Below are 19403 nucleotides of genomic sequence, written 5' to 3' on the forward strand. Positions count from 1 at the left end.
CACACACATGCTCGCCATGTGTGCCCTGCACATCATTTTTACCTTCAAGTATTGTACATCACGCTAGCATGCATATATTGAGCATATGGTCCATTGCGCCCCCACTGCACAGAACTGAATCTCTACTGTAATATATTCCTCTCAGGCATGCATACCATCAGTACATTTATTCCTCTCACATTTACTACACAGTACTGCTCTATCCCTGTACTGTACCCTTCCCAAGCACATATGCAACCAGCACAGAGTCACTCTTCCTGCACTATGCAGTACTACACATCAACCTAATGTAGGCCAATGGTGAGTTAAGCAGACAGCAGCGGAACACTTTTTAAAAGGTGAGTGATCCTGTAGACCACACTCCAGTGACACAGGGTAAAAAGGTTCTGTTCCCTACTACTGATCACTACATGCTGCCATCTCTGAACTCGAGCTCCTGGTAGAGATAGTAGCCTTACCACCACTATGAGGGTAGCCCTTTGGGAATTCCTCCTGGTCCAACAAGATCACAATCTGAGAGATAGGCTTATGGCATGGCGCACACGCATGATTCGTGTTCGCCTGTAAAGAAAAAGTCAGCATTAGAGATTCAGACAATGGTACTGGTGGGCATTCAGGGCAGGGGCATATGTCTCTTACAATGTGAGGACTTTTCTGTCTCAACAATAGTTTTTGAGAGAAGTCTAATACTTCTTTCTCACTTATTTTATCTATTATGGCCCTTCCACTGTTAACAGTGGTGTAGTGCTTGTAGCGTCCACCCCAGCCTGGGTACCCAGCAATGACTACATCACAAACAGAGATTAATATTGCATGTCTTTATTCTTCTGTGAGTACCTGTGAACTTCACATTCTAAACTAAGCTTTCATTTAATTCTGCTCTAACACCTACGTCACAGCTCTACAGAGTCCAGTTGAAGCCAAAAGGGCTCTGTTATAAAAACTTGTTGGACACTATGGGGCAGATTTATGTTAGACTTGCGCCACTTTTACGCCACCGTTGCGTCACTTTTGTGACGCAGCGGCGGCGTAAAGCCTGCGCCACGTTGCGCCCCATTTACATCTTGACGCATCTATGGAGATGCGTCACGGTGTAAAGCTCTGCGCCACATTAAACCTGCGTCAGGTTTAATGTATGCAGAGTGGGCATTCCATTGGAAAAAGCCTCGGAAAAGTGACGCAGTGAAATCTACAAGATTTCACTCAGTCACTTTTCCGTCGCTGCTGCGTCAAAACCTTGCGCCTGCTTGAATCAGGCGTAAGGCATGACGCAGCATGTTAAGTATGGGCAGCCCCTAAACATTGCTGGAGTTGCGTCGTGCTTGCGACATGACTCCAGCAATGCGCCGCCCTTACGCCATCAGATGCGTCACGCATCTGTTTATCCTTACGCCACGATGCGCTGCATTGTAAATGCGGTGCATCTGTGGTGGCGCAAGGGTAAACTTGCGTGACGCATCTTTCCTGGCGCATCCCTGCTGATTTGCAGGGATACGCCAGGAAACATAAATCTGCCCCTATGTCTTCCCCTCTGTTAAATACAAATATTTTTTTTCTGTAAATCAACATATACATATTTATATCTCTTTAATTCATCTTTTTGGTGTGTTAAGCATACAGCCTTATCTAGTTACTGGAAGCTGCTCCTGTGCCCCATGTTTGGTTTTTCCTGATGCAGTCATTTGGAAGAGTACTGCAACAGATGAACCTTCTGTAATCCTGCATTACTTGCACTGATTATGTAATTCATGTTGTTTGCTACATATGAGCCTTTCGGTAATCCTAAATTAATTGCACTACTTATGTCATTCATATGGTTTTGGCCTTAATGTGTTTACAATATAGTGATCCATTTATCTAAACCCTGTGTTACTGTATGCTTTACACATTGTCTCTGTAGATAAGCCTGCCTGCTCTGCGCCAAGCTACCAGAAGGTGAGCACAGGTTATCTTGGTGTGTATCTGATTTATCCTGACTAGAGTGTGGTTTTACCAGGCTGGAGCGCATACTTTAGCCAACCAAAAACCCAATTTCTAACACACACACATATTTATTCACTGAAAAAAAAACAAAGGTTACAGGGACGGTATTGTTAGGCCTTAAGTTTCACTCATACAAAACCAGTGAAATTCAGCAGTTATAGTTAGCTGAGCTAAGTATAACTTGCGCCCTCGCAATGCACTGCTAATGACTTTTTTTAACGTTCCTGTAACCTTTGTTTTTTTTAATGAATTTTGAAGTTTATTTAATTCCATTTCCTAACTATATTGTCCCTGTAACCTTTGGTTTGTTCAGTGAATTTCTAAGGCTTTTTAAAAGCTAATTCCTAACTATAACATCCCTATAACCTTTGGGTTTTACAGTGAATTTCTATGTTTTTTTAAGTCATAATCACATTTGCAGAGTGGTGGAGAAAAGGGACGGGCCTCTGACAAGCTCTCATGAAGCCCACTGTGTAGGACTTACAGGAGGTACCAGGAGAGCTTCTTACCTCCCAAGGTCCCTCAGCACCCAAGAGGTTTTAAGTCCCCAAGCAATAGTGCGCCATGAGGTACGTTTGCAGAGTGGTAGAGAAAGGGTGATTGGCGCACGAAAACCTCTTAGCAATCCCGCTTTGTGGGACTTACTTGAGGTAACAGGAGAAGTTTTTCACCCCAAGGACACTCATCAGCCAAGGGAACTTCATAACCCAAATAGTAGTGCACCAGGAGACATGTTTGCAAAGTGGTGGAGAAAGGGGCGTGGCCTTCGAAGACGTCTCAGCAATCCCTCAGTGTGAGACTTACTGAAGGTAACAGGAGGGGTAGTAGCCCCCAAAGGATGTCCCGGCAGCAATTAGAATCACCAGTAGGGTTCGAGAGGCAGCTCAATCATCGCCAAAATATCTGTAATGATGAACTACAGGCGCAGTAAGAACTTTTGAAGAGCAGATTTAATTCAAGAACAACAATTGGCTGCCTCACAGGTACAAGAATGTACTCTTTGCTTTCACGGTGTCCAGAATCCCAAATGTAACAATTCAAACACTAACATTCTTGGTCAGAACCAGGGGAGTAGAACATTCTACATTACTCACAGAGGTTACAATGTTAAACAGGATACAACAGATTGTATTTGCACTCTTGTTGAAATTCCAGAATGCTTTGTGAGGACCAGTTGTGGTCTGAACTCCAAACTACGCCATGGAGTGGTTCAGGCAACGAGAACCCGCTTGTAGTATTGCAGCATGTATCGCTGATATACATCTGGCTGGTGTCATATACCGCAAGCGCAACTCATTTTGGACCTTTCCTAGACTTGAGTTCCTTGTGAATTCAGAGCGATGCCAAGCCACGAAAAAACTGAATCCAGCCATCCAAACAATGTCCATATAATTGAATAATTGCTACTCTGGGCATTTCTCACAAAATATACTGGCCTACATTATTGAATGCTGACATCCACATGTCAATATTGGTGGGAACCCTGGGTTGCTTCATCAGCTCCCTTCCTTTGGATTTGGACCAATACTTGCTGGATATCTCCCTATGTAGCAATTTTAATATGTGGGCATACTTGGTAGACCAGCTCTTCTTCTTCATGGTAGTCAACAGGTGACTTCCCACAGGAGCGACAGGGCACTTGTAGGGTCCCTGCTTTTTGGTTAACTTTGACCGCCCTCCCATCCTGCCCACATGTCCCTGTCTTTAATTTGACATTGTTGCCCTGTGTCCACTCACTGCCATTGGCCAACCCACATGCACCATTGCCACTCACACATTCTGCCTTTTCCACACCTTCTGGTCCAGCTATGTCTCTTTACTCTACTTGTGTTACTCATCCTGCTTTCCCTGTAACGCCCCTGCTTTTCAGAAATGTGTGCCATCACTTCATCTGAATCCTTCATAAAGAGGAAGCCCGACTATCTTGTCTATCTCTTCCCTGCTCCCATTCCTGACTGTCTTATCTTCCACTTTCCTATGACAATCCCATGCTGCCAACTAGTTTCCTTTATACCTACACATGCTGTACTGCATCTGGGCTCTCCTCTGTTCGTGAGGAGTCAGCTCTGTGAAACCTGCTGTTTCTCATTGCTGTGTCCCACTTGTGACTGATTAGAAGGAGAAAGCTGTGAAAAATGATGGAAAAGCAAGAAGAAAGAACTAAGAAAACAGGGGAAGGGCAAAGATAAAGCAGTGAAAAATGAGGGAACAGCAAGGAGAAAGCACTGAGAAAATGGGAAGAAGAGAGGGTAAGAGAAGAGCAAGAGCGATGCAGCAGCACGGGAAGAGCTGGGCCTGGGACCATCATCATCTAATCCACATGTGGTTCTTAAATTACAGTCCACCATGTTTCCTATCTCAATATTGGTAAGATGGCATTGAGGCTATCAGAGAGTATTTTGGTTACATTTGTAAAACAAACGTGCTAGGAGCATGGACTTAAAGACACAACTGCACCTGATGCCACCCGCCCTGCATTAGAGCGGTTCCATCCCCTTCACACTCGGCCCTCCTTCACACACCATCACAATCACAGCTTTGTTTACAGTGGCCCGATCTTACATCCATCAAGTAATGCGGCCTGAATAAACATTCTTATGAGAAAACAAATTAAACATTCATTTGGGGTATCTGGGGCCTCTTACAACATGGCAGTATATTATTTATGTTTGAATCCCTAATTATTACTTAAGTGCAACTGTCCTTATGTTGGTAGTTTTTTTTTTAAAGTTTTTCTTTTAAACATACTTCTTCTTCTATTAAGTGATATCGGGCAGTGGGATTCCTGTTGAGGTCAGGCAGGGCACTTCCGTCCCATTAGGAGCTGCCGGCATCGCTCTCCATGCCTCCAGTAGCACTCTTTTTTATTGTGCTGATCCCGCTCACACTGTTGCTTGCCAGTTTCAGTGATGGGCTACCTACGAGCTGCCCATGGGCCCCAAGTTCTTTCACTCCGATCAGGTCTCCCACCCAGCATACCGTACTCACCAGATTTCTGTAGTGCCACTATTTCCTTGTGTGGTGCCAGTTTCACTGCCTTCTCTGCTACTCTGCTGGGGCAGCTATGTCAGTTTTGGGATCCCTGAAGGTGGGATTTGTCGTCCAGGTTGTTTTAAGTATGAGGCACCACCATGTTGTCTCCACTCAGTCGGACTGTAATCTCGGTATAGGCGCCGGAGGCTGGTGCAGCACCTCCGATAACCGTAGTGAGGGTCCACAGGCTGTCTCTGCTCTCGCCACCACCTGTGCTGCTGTTGCAGTGCTCTGCCATGCCGGGATCGCGCTTGAGGGGCGGCTAGGGTGCCATCTTGCTTCTGAGGGTATGCGATGCCTCGGGCCATGCCACATCAAGTCAGCAAAAACATCCGAGCGCAGCATCAAAATTCAGCATCAGGCTACCCTCTGCCTCACGCCACCTTCACATAGCAGCACATAACGTTTTTCGGCTCCTCCGCTCGGAGGAAACACCATCCGGCGGTTCCTAGCTCCGAACCTGTGACGGATCACGTCCCACCCACCATCTTGCATTTGGATGGGTGGTTGAGATAGTGAGAGTGCGGCATGGATCGCTGCTGGAAAATGTAGTCTTCAAACACCGAGACTGGAATGATTTAATAACATACTTGGACAAGACCTAACAAATAAAAATGGCTGATGCAGTGGAAAACAAGCATAGGCAAAGACAATCGGTTGCATCACTAAATGGTAGAACTCTTGCCTTCACCATTGCTTTTTAGGTCTCGCTAGAGCCAGCGCATGCGCTGCTCTGGCGAGAAATTTAGTAGCTAGTTTTAAAAGTTCTACCCACAGACTTTTGCCGGCCACCAGCTTGCTATTACGCGCACAAGCGCGCGCGACGTGCACAGCTATGCCTCTCCTTCTTTGGCACGCGCGCAGCCGCCATCTGTCTTTATATCGCGGCACCCGCGCTTTACTTTTAACATTAAAAGTGAAGAGCGGGTGCCGCGATTATAGCAAAAGTAAAGAAATAGATGTTTTTTTCTAATGCAGCTAACACAAGTGTAATGTGTGAAACTGCAGACTGATATGTTCAGCCAGGATTTTATGACTGTTACTCTGCACTGTGACATTTTTTCGCATCTCCGAGCATTGACTGCAAAGAAAGTGTATATTTTATGACCTGCGGTGCACATACACCTCATCTGAGAAAATACCTTTTGCAGACTCTAGCAAAAGACAGACTTAACAACGCCAAGATCCAGTACACGTGCAACACTTCCAAATGCACATGTTGCTTGAGCTTGCCTGAATGCATCAGTCCTTAAGACATGAGCCTGTAAACAGTACAGGGGAGCAGACCACGCGCTGCTGAGGAGTTCCCTTGTTTACATCTAGTTTTTCATTCTTCCAAATTAATGAGTGCCTTTGAGTTGGGCAGAAGTAACCCGACATCTGCGACGCTATGAAAATTCAAAACTGCAGAAGCTGGTGCCACACAAAAAAAAAAAAATGTATTTTGGTATTAACATTCTTACTCCAAATCCACACCACAGAGGGTCACATGAATCAGCTTTGGTTCTTTCATGAAACAATTATGGGCTTCTTTCACCTGTTAGAAGAGCATGGCTACTCCAGTAGGAATTAGCCTAACGATATATAACATAGTTTAATGCTAATCCGGTGCCTGCTGAGACCAACAACGGGCAGCGAAGGCTCCTTATCCTCTTTCTAGGGGGCGAGAACACCCTCTGATAGTTGGGGTAGGCAAGAAGCCTCAAACAGGGGCATCATCAGTAATGACACCAACCGGTGCTAGCTTGCGAGGCTGTCCTTCCTCTCCACAAGCACTAGCTAAAAAGATCATCTCTTACTGGTGATGTTGGATTCGGATTACCAGGGCGTAGCTTTGCTGCTTGTTGAGTGAATGGACTGTGCCTGCTGTCCATCAATGTGCTCCCTGCAACAAATACTGTTTTAGCGGCCTCAGTATTTGCAGGGTAGGGTACTCTGCTGCCTTCGGACTAGGTTTGCGCGATAGAAATACCATTTAGAGCAAACTTTTAACAGCACGACCACATAGTTTCCAGTGACGATGCCCTTCAACAAAGACCTCATCCATCACTTGTGCCAGGGGTTCACACTGCACCAAGATCCTATGAAGAAGTACATGTGCTTTCTGCAATCTGCTCCATGACTTCAGGTCAAGAGATGATGCAGACTCCTGAAGCCCACCCTCAAGGATGGATGGGGAGTTAAGGATGAGGGAAGGAGGAGGAGAAAGAACGCTAATGAATACTCACTTATAGGATCTAATTCATATGCCTAATTTTAAATCGACAAATGACAAGATTCCTGCTGTGAACCTGTCAAATAAAATGAGCATATACTGGAGATGGTAATCTTGAGCACCATTTATATGGCCGAGAACTCTTCATATTAACCCTTTTTATTAATTTAAGTGTGAGGCGTGAGCTCAAAAGTGATACCCATTTCACAGACTACATAAGGACCAGCCGTGAGGAAATCTCAAGCATAATCCTTTCCTGCAACAACATTACTCTTTAAATAGAATACACTTTTAAACAAGCATTGGCATAGCCAATAGGTCTCGCCTTTGGGACCTTATAAGTGTTTAGTTATCCAGCACAATGTCCTTGGTGCAAAAACATCAAGTGTTGCATGGGTAAACACTTATAAGGTCCCAAAGGCGAGACCTATTGGCTATGCCAATGCTTGTTTCTGTTGCATTCATGTGTAGGCCTCAAGACACATGCACAAGCACAGGTAACAGTCTACGAAAAAGGATCAGTTCTAAGATTGAAATGCGCACGCCTGCTTTGTGATGCATGTGCATGCATGCATGGTGTTGCAGAGCGACATTTTCAAGTTACTATCGAACATAACAAATGGCGATGTTAGTTAAGTAAATTCAAATATTTTTAAAAAGTCAAATCAAGTTGCAGCACTTTGAAGCTGCCGGTGCCTCGTAAAAAAAATATACATGCATAAGTAACACAGGATCTGGAACAACTTGACTGTATTCATCAGGAGTGTGCCAGTGCTGTTTCAATTCAGGAAAGAGTTGAAGACATACCTCTACACTACACCACAAGTCATTACCAGTCCACAAGCCATCTACCTCTCCTATCATACTTGTCTTTGACCCTGTACAGTGCTCTGATGCCTTTTCTGATAAGTTCATGCTATACAAAAACCACATACATACTTACATATGTAACATATATATTTTAGCACAGGGCGTGGATCCAATTTAGGATGGGACGAAGGAAGATGGCATCGATATAAGTGAGGGGGGGCAGAGGTGAAGATGAAAAGACATCGATTACATTACATTTCAGAATGTACTGTAAACTCCTACTAGAGGAGGTCACCAAACAGCCCACCCAAGTCATCCCCAGGGTTTACAAGATGAACAAAGCAATGGGAAAGTTATTTAAAGAAAACAGAGCCTTGACTAACAAGGTGGAAATCCTGGAAAACATTGTGGGACTAAATCAGATCAAGATTCTTGGTCTTCAAGTGGGAGCCAAGGGAAGTGACCCCACCCCCTCCATACTCTATATACTTTGAATATAAATGAATGGGAAAAGAAATCGTTCTCAAAAACAATATTGCCAAAATTCTCAGTGTTTGATTTCACCAGAAAAAATAGTTCTTATTATCCTATCAGATCTTCTTTCTGCCTTAAGCACCTAATCGTTCCAAGAAGTTGCATGTGAACAATTGCTTACACTGCTGTTTGTCTTCTGAAGTTAGTGCTGTTGTTTACCTAATGAAATGCCATAAATAGATTGAGTTTATGTTTGGATGCTCCTTCAGAGTGTTTTTTTTTTTAATTGGCCTCTGTTTCCACATCTGTGTTCATACTGGTAGATGTATAATTTGTTTCTCTATTTGTAACAACAATAACATTTGAATAAAAAAAGAAAGCCATAGATTGCCTCCTTCTCAACTTGTGAGGTTGTGGCCTGATCTCTCTAGAGTTTGATTCTTTGTTGAGAGCCACCAGGATGGTAGGAAATAGCCCCGGGCACATTTGCTCTTTACACATTGATTTGGGAAACTATTAACACTTAAATTAGTTTATAGATAACTCCTCCATTGAGACCCCTTCTTGGGCCTGCATTAATGGCTCTCTGACAGAATTCAGTGTCATGGGTAGTGGTAGAATAATGTATATAAGTTTATGGAGTTGTGTGTGGGTGTGTATGTGATTTTTTTGATCATTGTGTTGCATTAAATGTATATGTACATTTGCGGGGTCAAACTGTCGGAAGAAGCCTCATTACCCAATGAATTCTCTCTGTCACAGGTCCTGGCTTGGCATTCATTGCATACCCAAAAGCTGTGACAATGATGCCAGTGTCTCAGCTCTGGTCTTGCCTCTTCTTCCTGATGTTGATTTTCTTGGGTCTGGATAGCCAGGTACTACTAATAAACCGCAGACAATGATGAATGTTTCTTCTTGATGGTCTTTAAATCGAGAGTTGCATGTTGCCACTTATTTATTTGTCAAATACATCCAGGAATTGTAGTAACCATGCCACTGTTCCACTTCTACAAATCCATTAATCTCCATTTGCACTCCATTATTACCTGGTATTACAACCTGAAATCTCCAGAGGAGTTAAACGGCTAACATCCCTGCACTTTCCTCCACAAATACAATTTGTTCAAGGTACACCCTGCATAACATATCCATTCTCTATTGTAAACTATGCAAATGAGAATGCTATTCCATTGTAAATATCAATTGCTCTTTAACACCCCTCTACATCCAGTTAACACCCCCAAATTCTCTATAGTTCTTAAAGTGATAGATTCTGCTGCTTTCCAGTCAGCTGTTTCTTCATTTTTTATTCATTATATGAAAATAAATGACCTTCTCATATTCACCATGGAGCTACTTTCCATCAAATGTATTAAACTTCTGTAGTATCCTCTGCCTGCCAATTGTCCAAGCATTATGTAATGTGTGTTATGCACTGTCCCTCTTAGATCCCTTCTTCATAAGCATCAGGGTTTGTTACTCTATGAAGGTCCGAGCTCTATGCATCATAACTCGACAATTGCTTTATGCCTCATCAGAGATCAGGGTATCAGAGCACGGTTTGAGGCATGTAGTACAAAGAATGCACTTTAGGCATCTTAATGTCTCCTAGTTTCATTAGGCAATGCGTAAAGTTGAGAAATGGGAAAGGCAGGCTGGTCTAGCATTGAATCTCGCAACTGAGGGCAATACACAGTCTCAATGTTTTTATTTGGTTTAATTTCCTCATCAGTTTGTCTGTGTCGAGAGCTTGGTGACGGCGATTGTTGATATGTATCCAGCTGTGTTTCTGAAGAAGTATCGCCGGGAGCTCCTGATCTTGGGAATTGCAGTTGTGTGCTACCTTCTTGGCCTGCTTCTGATCACTGAGGTGAGGAGTAACTGGGGGGGGTCCATCCTGGTGTATCATGACTTATAACTCAGAAATATTTCCAGCAACACATACATTACAGCTCACATGTCTTACACAGTGTTGACTCAATTAAACCATCTGTTCTACTATTTTGTTTCTGAAATGATGTGACTCCTTAGATAACTTTCCATTCTTATTGGTATTATCAGAACCTTGGAATATATTGATCCATGTTCTGAGAAGGGTGATACAGTTATAAGACATCAAATGCTGTCACAGCAATTGCTCCATCTTGACAGCTTGTATTGCATTTATACAGTTACTTGTGACTGCAAAGTGAAGGTTAATACATAACTTTCATGAAAAATCTAGTTTTGATTTTCTCATAGTCTTGAGAAAAACTAACTATTCCTCATTAACTATGCAAACATTTAATACAGCAGAAAGCACAGGTGTGTTCTGTTTGCAAAAGTTGATAAGAATTGGTTGAAGCATTCAAAATTCAAAAGGGATGGACTTAAAATAGTTGATTCACTTAGCGTTCCATTAATTTTAAGTACACATATTTCCTAAAAACTATTGACCAATAAGCACCTAGCTAGCCAATGACATTGATATTGAAAAGTGCCAGTGCATACCTTAATATTGTTAACAATTGGACTGGCCTCTTTCAGTATTTTTGTTTTAATATTACATTTTCAGTGCAGCATGTTGTAGTAAAATATTCATACTCATTCATAATGCTCCCCTCCATAATTATGTACATATTCTGAAACTATATCCAAACTCTATCAATGCCAGTGCTTTTTTGCTTGGTGTAAAAGGGATATGTAAAATCAGCAATTTCATTATCAAGAACAAATCATAAATTTAGCAAATTTACACATATTATAGATTATACATTTTTGTGGTATCTCAAGCATCTTTTTTCATGAGTGAGGCATACCTATCAGAGAAAAAACATGCAAAATACAAACAGGAAATGATTTTGAGAAGAAAATATCTAATTTGAGTAGAAAACGCATACTGGAGAGCGATCGTCAACTGGAACAAGGCTACCTCAGGCGAGTATCGCACAAAAATTCTTGATATTTGAAAAATGATGAACATTTAGAAAGTTTACAATTATTATGTGAGACTACACTGACATAACAAAAAATCCACAGCCCAACTATTTAAATGCTAAGACATACAGGTGTACTAACACAAGAGTAAAAATATATTAGATAGTGAGTGAGTGAGTGAGTGAGTGAGTGAGTGAGTGAGTGAGTGAGTGAAGGAGAGAAAGCCAGGGAGAGTGGAGGAAAGGTAGGCAAACTGTAGGATCTTTGGTACATTACCAATCAACTTTGAAAAATGACAAATTGAGCAAAACAGAAACAACAGCACAATTAAGTCTAAATGGTTAAGCCATTTATATAAAGAAAATATAGGAATAAGATCAAAAAGAGAAACATTATCCAGCTTTACATTAGGCTTAAAGCAGGTCATTTGTGTCTAGACGAGTAGTTATTTTTTGTAATATTTGCACTTAATTAAATATTTACAGCAGCAGGTAAACCATAATAAGAAATATATAAAAAAGTTAAGTATCTTCTTGCAACAATATATATATATATATATATATATATATATATATATATATATATATATATGTATATATATATGTTAATCCAAAGCCCAAAAGCAGCGAGTGAGCACTCCGCAGCGCTCTCACCATCAGGTTGTCAAGCCTCGCTGCAGCTCGTTTTCCCGACTCCCAAAAATCACCAGGATGCCTCTGCCGACGCATTTCAAGGCTAATACTCCTCTTCATCATGGGCTAGTAAAGATGCACTGATCACACACCTTCCTTTTGAACCACCTTTATTTGTAGTAAAATTCCCGTAGTGGGTGTGGCCAATTCTGTTATCACAATAGAATTTTGGGAGATGTAGTCTTTGGAGGTGCTGTTCATTGATATCCTCTAGTAGTTTCAATGCAGGATTACTGTGTTCACAGTCCAATTGTAGCCTTTAGTAGGAAGGGGAAGTTGAAAAACAAGCTTATTTTGCAACAGAGCGCCGCGCTGTTAGGTTTAGCATTGTTCCACCTCTCAGCCTTCCAAATATGAAGTGGTGCTCTTCTGTAAGATAACATCATCTGCATATATGCAGGTTTGACATCAGAGTTTTGGCTAATTTAGGTGGACAAGCATTCACCTCATCCAGGGCTTGCATTAGATCAGCTAAAAATAAGTTAAAAAGCAATTGGGCCAGTACACACCCTTGCTTCCAACCTGAAGCAGTTGGTATTTTTTCTGTTACTGTTAGGCCAGCTCCCATCCGGACTCTGACCCAATGTGTCAGTGTAAAGAAGTTGGATTAATTTGAAAAGGGAGAGTGGTATACCTTGATCTTTCAATTTCTACCACAAAAGATCTCTATGCACACAGTCGAAAGCCGACTTAAAATCCACAAAGCACAAGTATAGTGTCTGTTTTTTTTTTTTTTTTTTTTTAACTTCTGTTTATTAGTTTTCCAAACAATCCTTACAAAGGTGTCATATATATGAAGTATAGTGTCTGTTTCTTTGTAATGTATTTGTCCATTAATACAGATAACACAAGGATATTTGTTGTAGTACCTAAGCTTTGTATAAATCCAGTTTGATTCAGAGGGATTATATGTTTTCCTTTACCCATTCTGTTTAGTTTAATAACAGTACACCTGCAAATAATTTAGCATCGGTATTCTGGAGCGTAATGAGTCGGTAATTTTCCGGCTAAGACCAATCTCCTTTTTTATAAAGCTATCAGCGATCCCTTCCAAGTTTCTGGTATCGATGATGACCTTACAATTTCCCTAGATAACTTCATCAAGTATCCTGATCATAGACTGGGATCATTCTTATAAAGTGCAAACAAGATACCGTTTGGACCAGGCGCACCATTTTTTTGTTTCTGGATTAATTTACATATTTGTTTGTTCGTTATATCAATATCTTGTGTCATGTCCTTCCTTGTTGCTTCGATCATATTGGCCCTAACTTTCAGCTGTATTTTATCCCCACCAGGATTTAGATGTATTGAAAGGAACCTGATCCCCTCGTTCTTCGTTAAGGAAGATGTAACAGCTGATCTATTTGGTCGTGCTAAGCTTTTTATCAACGTCCAGAATTCTCTGGAGTTTGATTGTTTGCTGCAAAAGAGTACTTTAGCCCAAAGGTCATGTTTTGTTTTATTCCGTTCGTCCCACAAAAACATCTGTAGGTTGAGATGAACCCTTTTTAAGTTTAAACACAAATCCATATTTGTAGGATTCTTTTTTATCTGTCTTCTCAATTGATTACGCGATCTTTTCATAATGCTCGTCGTTAAGGTGAACATAATTTTGTTCTCTCTTCCTGCTTGCACGTTTTGTTTTTTAAGAGTTTTTAGCTTGAAGGGATTGACAAGGTTTTGTATAAAATCCACCCATTGGTCAATCGCAGTCAAAACATGTTCTTACCAATTTAAGGGCCACCTTGTTATTATTTTCTTTGCTGTGCTCCTTCCAAATTAGTTTCCTATAATTTATTGAACCCGTCTGACCGGGCAATGTTTCATATACAGTATACTTGTTAACGGTCACATTGGTAATAAGTATTTGTTGCCTGTGATCACTCTCAGATGCTTTTCCATTTGAAAAAGAGATTACATTGATAAAGATATTCAAAGATACCATTGTGTAATCAATTCTCGATTTATGATCCCGCGATTGAAATGTCCATGCTGGTGGGGAGTCTTGGGGTCATTTAGAATTCTTAAACCCAGCGCTTCTAAATCTTTAACAAAAGTTGCACCTAGTTGGCTTTGGAAGGCATTAGGTACAGTGGGAAGTATTTGCTGCGAGATTGCCCAGAGATAATCTTGTTCCTGGATTAAATCATCTCTCATATAGGGTACAAGCAAGTTTAAATTAATATCCCCTGAGATAATGTACTCTGTGAAGGGGTCATCCATTATTTGCTTAGATATTAATGTAATCAGGGTAGTACTCATATTTTTCCTCGCGCTTACAGTAGGATGTATATATACATTTATTATAAGCAAGTTTTTTAACATATGCCGTAACTATACTATGAATAGGTTTGAATTATTCGTATCAACTTGCTCTTGATCCACTCTTAATTCAAAAGCAACAAATGTGGCTAAACCCCCGCTGGGGCACCCCCATATAGTTTGTTTAATTGCAGGCTTAAAATATCTTTTGTATCCCTCAAGCATTACAGGGTTGACAGACCAAGTTTCCTGTAGAAGTATAACATGATAGTAGCTTGTCATTGGGGTTAAGTAAGCATTGTTTATTTTTTTACGTAGACCATTGATATTCCATGAGCATAATTTTAATGTTTCACTTTCTTTATTTAGGTTAGCTATTGACTTTACTTTTGTATTCGGCCATTGTGTTTTAATGCCATGGAGAGCCATACCTATCCATTTTTCATTTACTCCAATTGGCTTTTCTGTTTCCACTAGATCCGATGGTGAATCGAGCAATGCTTCTGTTTTTCCAATTGCATTTTTTAATACTGAATAAACCTGTGGATTTACTTTGTTTTGTTGGTGGTGATTCAGGGATACAGGTATAGCAAATGATTTCGAGTACACTGTAGGCTGTGGCCTACTGATTTTTATTCCCCAGCTGAAAAAAACTTCCTTTAAATTTATAATTAGTTCGGCTACAAGCGTTGTGTCCAATGTTATCAGTGTCATTTCCTGGCTACTCTCTGGGTTTGTAAGAAATTTGATGGATTCAATGTTTTCACTCGAGACTTTTTCTAGTGAGCGAATAGATTTAAAGAGGTGTAGGATATTTCCTCTATTTAGGATACCATGGCTGCCTCTAGAACAGCGGTACTCAAAGTACGGCCCGCGGGCCAGTTGCGGCCCGCCAGCCCTTTCCATGCGGCCCTCGAGTAAAACAACAGACAGTTGGCAATCAACTGCAATTCCGCCTGTTGTTATTCCTCGGGGGCCACATTCACTGGGTAAGGGATGAAAGAAGCATCCGCAAAACCAGTGCCTCGCAATTTTCGGCGGCGGGGGGGGGGGGGGGGGGGGGCTTGAATCTTTAAACTATAGGCAGAGTGGAGCTGATTTCGGGGGAGGGGGGGGCTGAATCTTTAAGCAATAGGCAGAGTGGCGCTGCAGGGCCTCTTAGAAGGGGTGAAACAGCGAGGCCTCATTAACATGCAAATGGTCTTTTAAAGACCTGTGAAGTGCTCGGGTGCGGCTGTGGCCCGGAAAGCTGTCTCATCCCGAGCTGCCACACAGGTGGTTAAATGATTGTACATAGATATTCCTTCTTGCCACATACTGCTCCAAGCAAAGATGTGAATAAACATGGGAAATGAAGCATGGTTTAATTGTCCACTGATGTTGCTGGACTGTGCTTGTTTTCCATTTTACAAAAATAAATGACAGTAAAATATTTTTAAAGTACGTTTGGCCCATATTCAGGGGGCTTGTATTTGTGGGCTGGCAACTGCCAAAGATCACCGATGACGCCAAAAATCAGCACACAGAATCTAATCTTCACCCAGTTACCACTTACAGGTCAGCATGGCCTGTAGAACTTGGCGGGTTTTAGAATGGGTGCATGTTTAATTTTCGTCACAAGGACAATGAGTTCTCAGACAGAGAGAGGCAGAGAGATGTAGAAGACGGAGAGGGAGGGAGGGAGACAGGGAGCGAGACAGAGGGGGGAGACAGAGAGAGGGAGCAGAGGGAGAGAGAGGGAGGGAGACAGCGAGAGGGAGGGAGAGAGAGAGAGACCGAGAGGGAGGGAGACAGAGGGAGGGAGAGAGGGAGGGAGACAGAGGGGGAGGGAGACAGAGGGACACAGAAAGAGGGAGACAGAAGGAGAGAGAGAGGGAGGGAGACAGGGAGAGAGAGAGAGGGAGAGAGAGAGGGAGGGAGACAGAGGGGGAGGGAGACAGAGGGACACAGAAAGAGGGAGACAGAAGGAGAGAGAGAGGGAGGGAGACAGGGAGAGAGAGAGAGAGAGGGAGAGAGAGAGGGAAACAGGGAGAGAGAGAGGGAAACGGAGAGAGAGAGGGAGACAGGGAGAGAGAGAGGGAGACAGGGAGAGAGAGGGGGAGACAGGGAGAGAGAGGGGGAGACAGGGAGAGAGAGGGGGAGACAGGGAGAGAGAGAGGGAGACAAAGGGAGGGAGACAGCGGGAGGCAAAGGGAGGGAGACAGAGGGAGGAAGAGGGAGGGGAGACAGAGAGAGGGGGAGACAGAGAGAGGGGGAGACAGAGAGAGGGGGAGACAGGGAGGTAGACAGAGAGGGAGGGAGGGAGACAGGGAGGGAGGGAGACAGGGAGGGAGGGAGACAGAGAGGGAGGGAGACAAAGGGACACAGACAGAGGGAGACAGAGGGAGACAGAGAGAGAGAGGGAGACTGGGAGAGAGAGAGTGAGACCGGGAGAGAGAGAGTCCCTCTTTGGCAGTATGTCGTATGACCAAATGGGCTGCTCTATATGAGACAGCACGTTGCATACGATATACTGCCAAACAAGGACTCGGGGAACTTTCATTCGCATACTACTGACTGTGTGAGCCTCTGAGGAAGAGAGTCATCGAAACGCGTCGGGCTCAGTCAGGTGTGAATAATTACAGGCAAGCGCGACGAACCATACCTAATAAAAGCTTGTGGGGAAAAGCAGCTTGTGTTCAAGTGCGGTTCTTCTGATGGACAAATCCCCAATGAACTGTATACATATGTGTGTGTGTATGCTGGGTCTGGTGGCTCAGTGGATGAATGCGTCCGCTGCAGGGGTCTGTGTTCAACCTCATGGTCAGTTTTTTTTGTTGCTTTAGCCCCGCCCCCTCCACCACTGACCCCGCCCCCACCGGTGCGGCCCTCGGCCACAAACCACACTGTAAATTTGGCCCCCGAGAGAAAGTTTGTGAGTACCCCTGCTCTAGAACAATATTCAGGAGTAAAGATCAATTGAGGTTTATCATGTATTGTGGTCTTTAAACTTCCCAAACCTATAGTGGGTAGAAGTTCATAATTTAAAGGCTGCTGAGGCTTTTTGACATGTTCCCTTATACCTTTGTGAGTCATGTTTATTTGCCTTTGGAGATCCTGAGGACTATTACAATTTATGTTATATTGGCACTGAGTTGGTCCTAGCGTTATAGTGGTTAGTTGACCGTCCATGTCCTCATTCCTTCTTAGCAGTTTCCATCTTTTCACATACACTGTGTGTTAAATTATAGTGGGCCTGAATTGTTCTTTGAAATATAGGATGTATTTGATTTTCATCCTCATTCTCTCTTCCCTTCTTGATCCTTACATTTGTGGTTGGAATTTTTGTATTATCCTTATTTTCCGCCTGTACCTGTATTGTTCTTTATATTGTTTGTAGGAGATGTCTTTCTACTTTCTCACTCTGCTCCTCCATCGATTCTACATTGTTAGGAGTGATCTTTGGTTTTGCTGGTTTTTCCTTTCCATTTTGGTCCATTGAAGTCTTCTCCGTTACACCATAAGATCCTAACAAACCTCTCTCTATTCCATCTATAACTGGATCATAAGGATTTCTTTCACTAGAGGATAATAAGCTATCTATGCCTTTTTGCCTTTGTGTATCATTTCTGTCTTCCTTAGGATAATTTTCCCTGGTGCCTTAACGACTCCATGGCTTTAAAGGCCTCTAACATATGATCCCATTCTAGTGAAATAGGGATCCTACGCAGGCCCCGGAATTCTTTTTGCCTAATAATTGCACTCTCCGCAGTACCCCATCTGATCATCTCCGTCTGCCAGGTAAGTGGTTTCGGAGGTGAAGTGGATTTCCACCTCATTGTGATGGCACATTTGGCTATGAGCACAGCCAGGTCTGCAAATCTATATTGGACCTTCTGTTTCCTAGGGCATTTATGCAGTCCCAATAAGCAACTATCCGGTAGGGACCATACAGCCGTACTGGTGACCTTCTGCACAGTATAACCAACTGTTTGCCAAAACACTCGTAGGCGCGGGTATCCCCATAACATATGGAGGAGGTCCGCATCTGCCTCTTGACATCTGGGACAAGAAAGCTGTGCGTTGGGGTATATATATTTGAGGCGATGCAGTGTGAGATATGCTCAATGTAAAATCATGTACTGTATATATTTGAATTTGGCATGGCAGGAAACTTTCTTGGGAAATTCTAAAATCGAAGCCCATTCTTTATCAGTAAATTCCCTCCGAGTCTCTAGTGACCACCTATCTCAGAGTGAGGTTAACAGTGTGCCTGAGTGTGCTCGAATCCCCCTATACAACCAACGAGTAAGATGACGTACCTCTCCCATTAGGTGCATGGCATGACCTAACTTGTGTGTAGGGGGTTCGTTTCCATCGGGGGCCCAATGAAGTATGATGTAATGGGCGACAGTGGCATGGAGGAGAAATAGCGCCCTGAGCACGGAGAAAGTTTCCATGATCTGCCAGTGTGCCCTCTATGAACAAAGCTCCAAGTGTTGACATCCCCTCCTACGTCCATAAGGATAACATTCTTTTAGAGATTAAGTCATTTGCGGTAGGAATTCCGAGTACGGGGATGTTGGGGGAGTATAGAGTTACCCTTCTACTATATTGTAGAGTCTTCCTCCAATACAATAATGCTGTTTTAAGCAAGGGGGGAGCCATTTGTGGGATCTTAATGGTTGGTAGGAGAAGATTGTGTAGAATACCCTGATTAAGAAGCTGAGGTGTGTAACCATTGTAGTTGACTGGCCATGCAATAAGCACGAAAGTCTGGAATGCCTAGACCTCCCTCCCCAGAGCGCAACTGTAATTTTGCAAGGCCCACTCTCCTGCGTGCCTTACCCCATATAAGTTCCATTAAAAGGATATTAAGTGTAGTAAAACTTTTGGCTGGAATCAAAACAGGTATATTAGTCAAAAAAATATAAGAGGCGGGGAAGCATCACCATCTTAGAGATGGCAACTCTGCCCATCACAGATAATGGTAACGATATCCAAAAAGAGACCTGCATGCGAAGCGATCTTATAGT

The 19403-nt window shown here is 42.7% G+C and overlaps 1 protein-coding gene across 3 annotated transcripts in view; it reads left to right on the forward strand.

The window, feature by feature from the left end:
* Positions 1-19403, forward strand: part of LOC146854879 (sodium- and chloride-dependent betaine transporter-like) — an 898269-nt gene that overhangs the window by 780321 nt on the left and 98545 nt on the right. For all 3 annotated transcript variants that reach the window (XM_085652289.1, XM_085652287.1, XM_085652288.1), the window contains exons 10-11: positions 9278-9390; positions 10248-10385. In XM_085652289.1, the coding sequence (XP_085508415.1) occupies positions 9278-9390; positions 10248-10385 (251 nt within the window). The remainder of the gene's footprint in view (positions 1-9277; positions 9391-10247; positions 10386-19403) is intronic.

This window comes from Triturus cristatus, chromosome 4_1 (assembly GCF_964204655.1).
Source record: "Triturus cristatus chromosome 4_1, aTriCri1.1, whole genome shotgun sequence".
Classification (NCBI taxonomy): domain Eukaryota; kingdom Metazoa; phylum Chordata; class Amphibia; order Caudata; family Salamandridae; genus Triturus; species Triturus cristatus.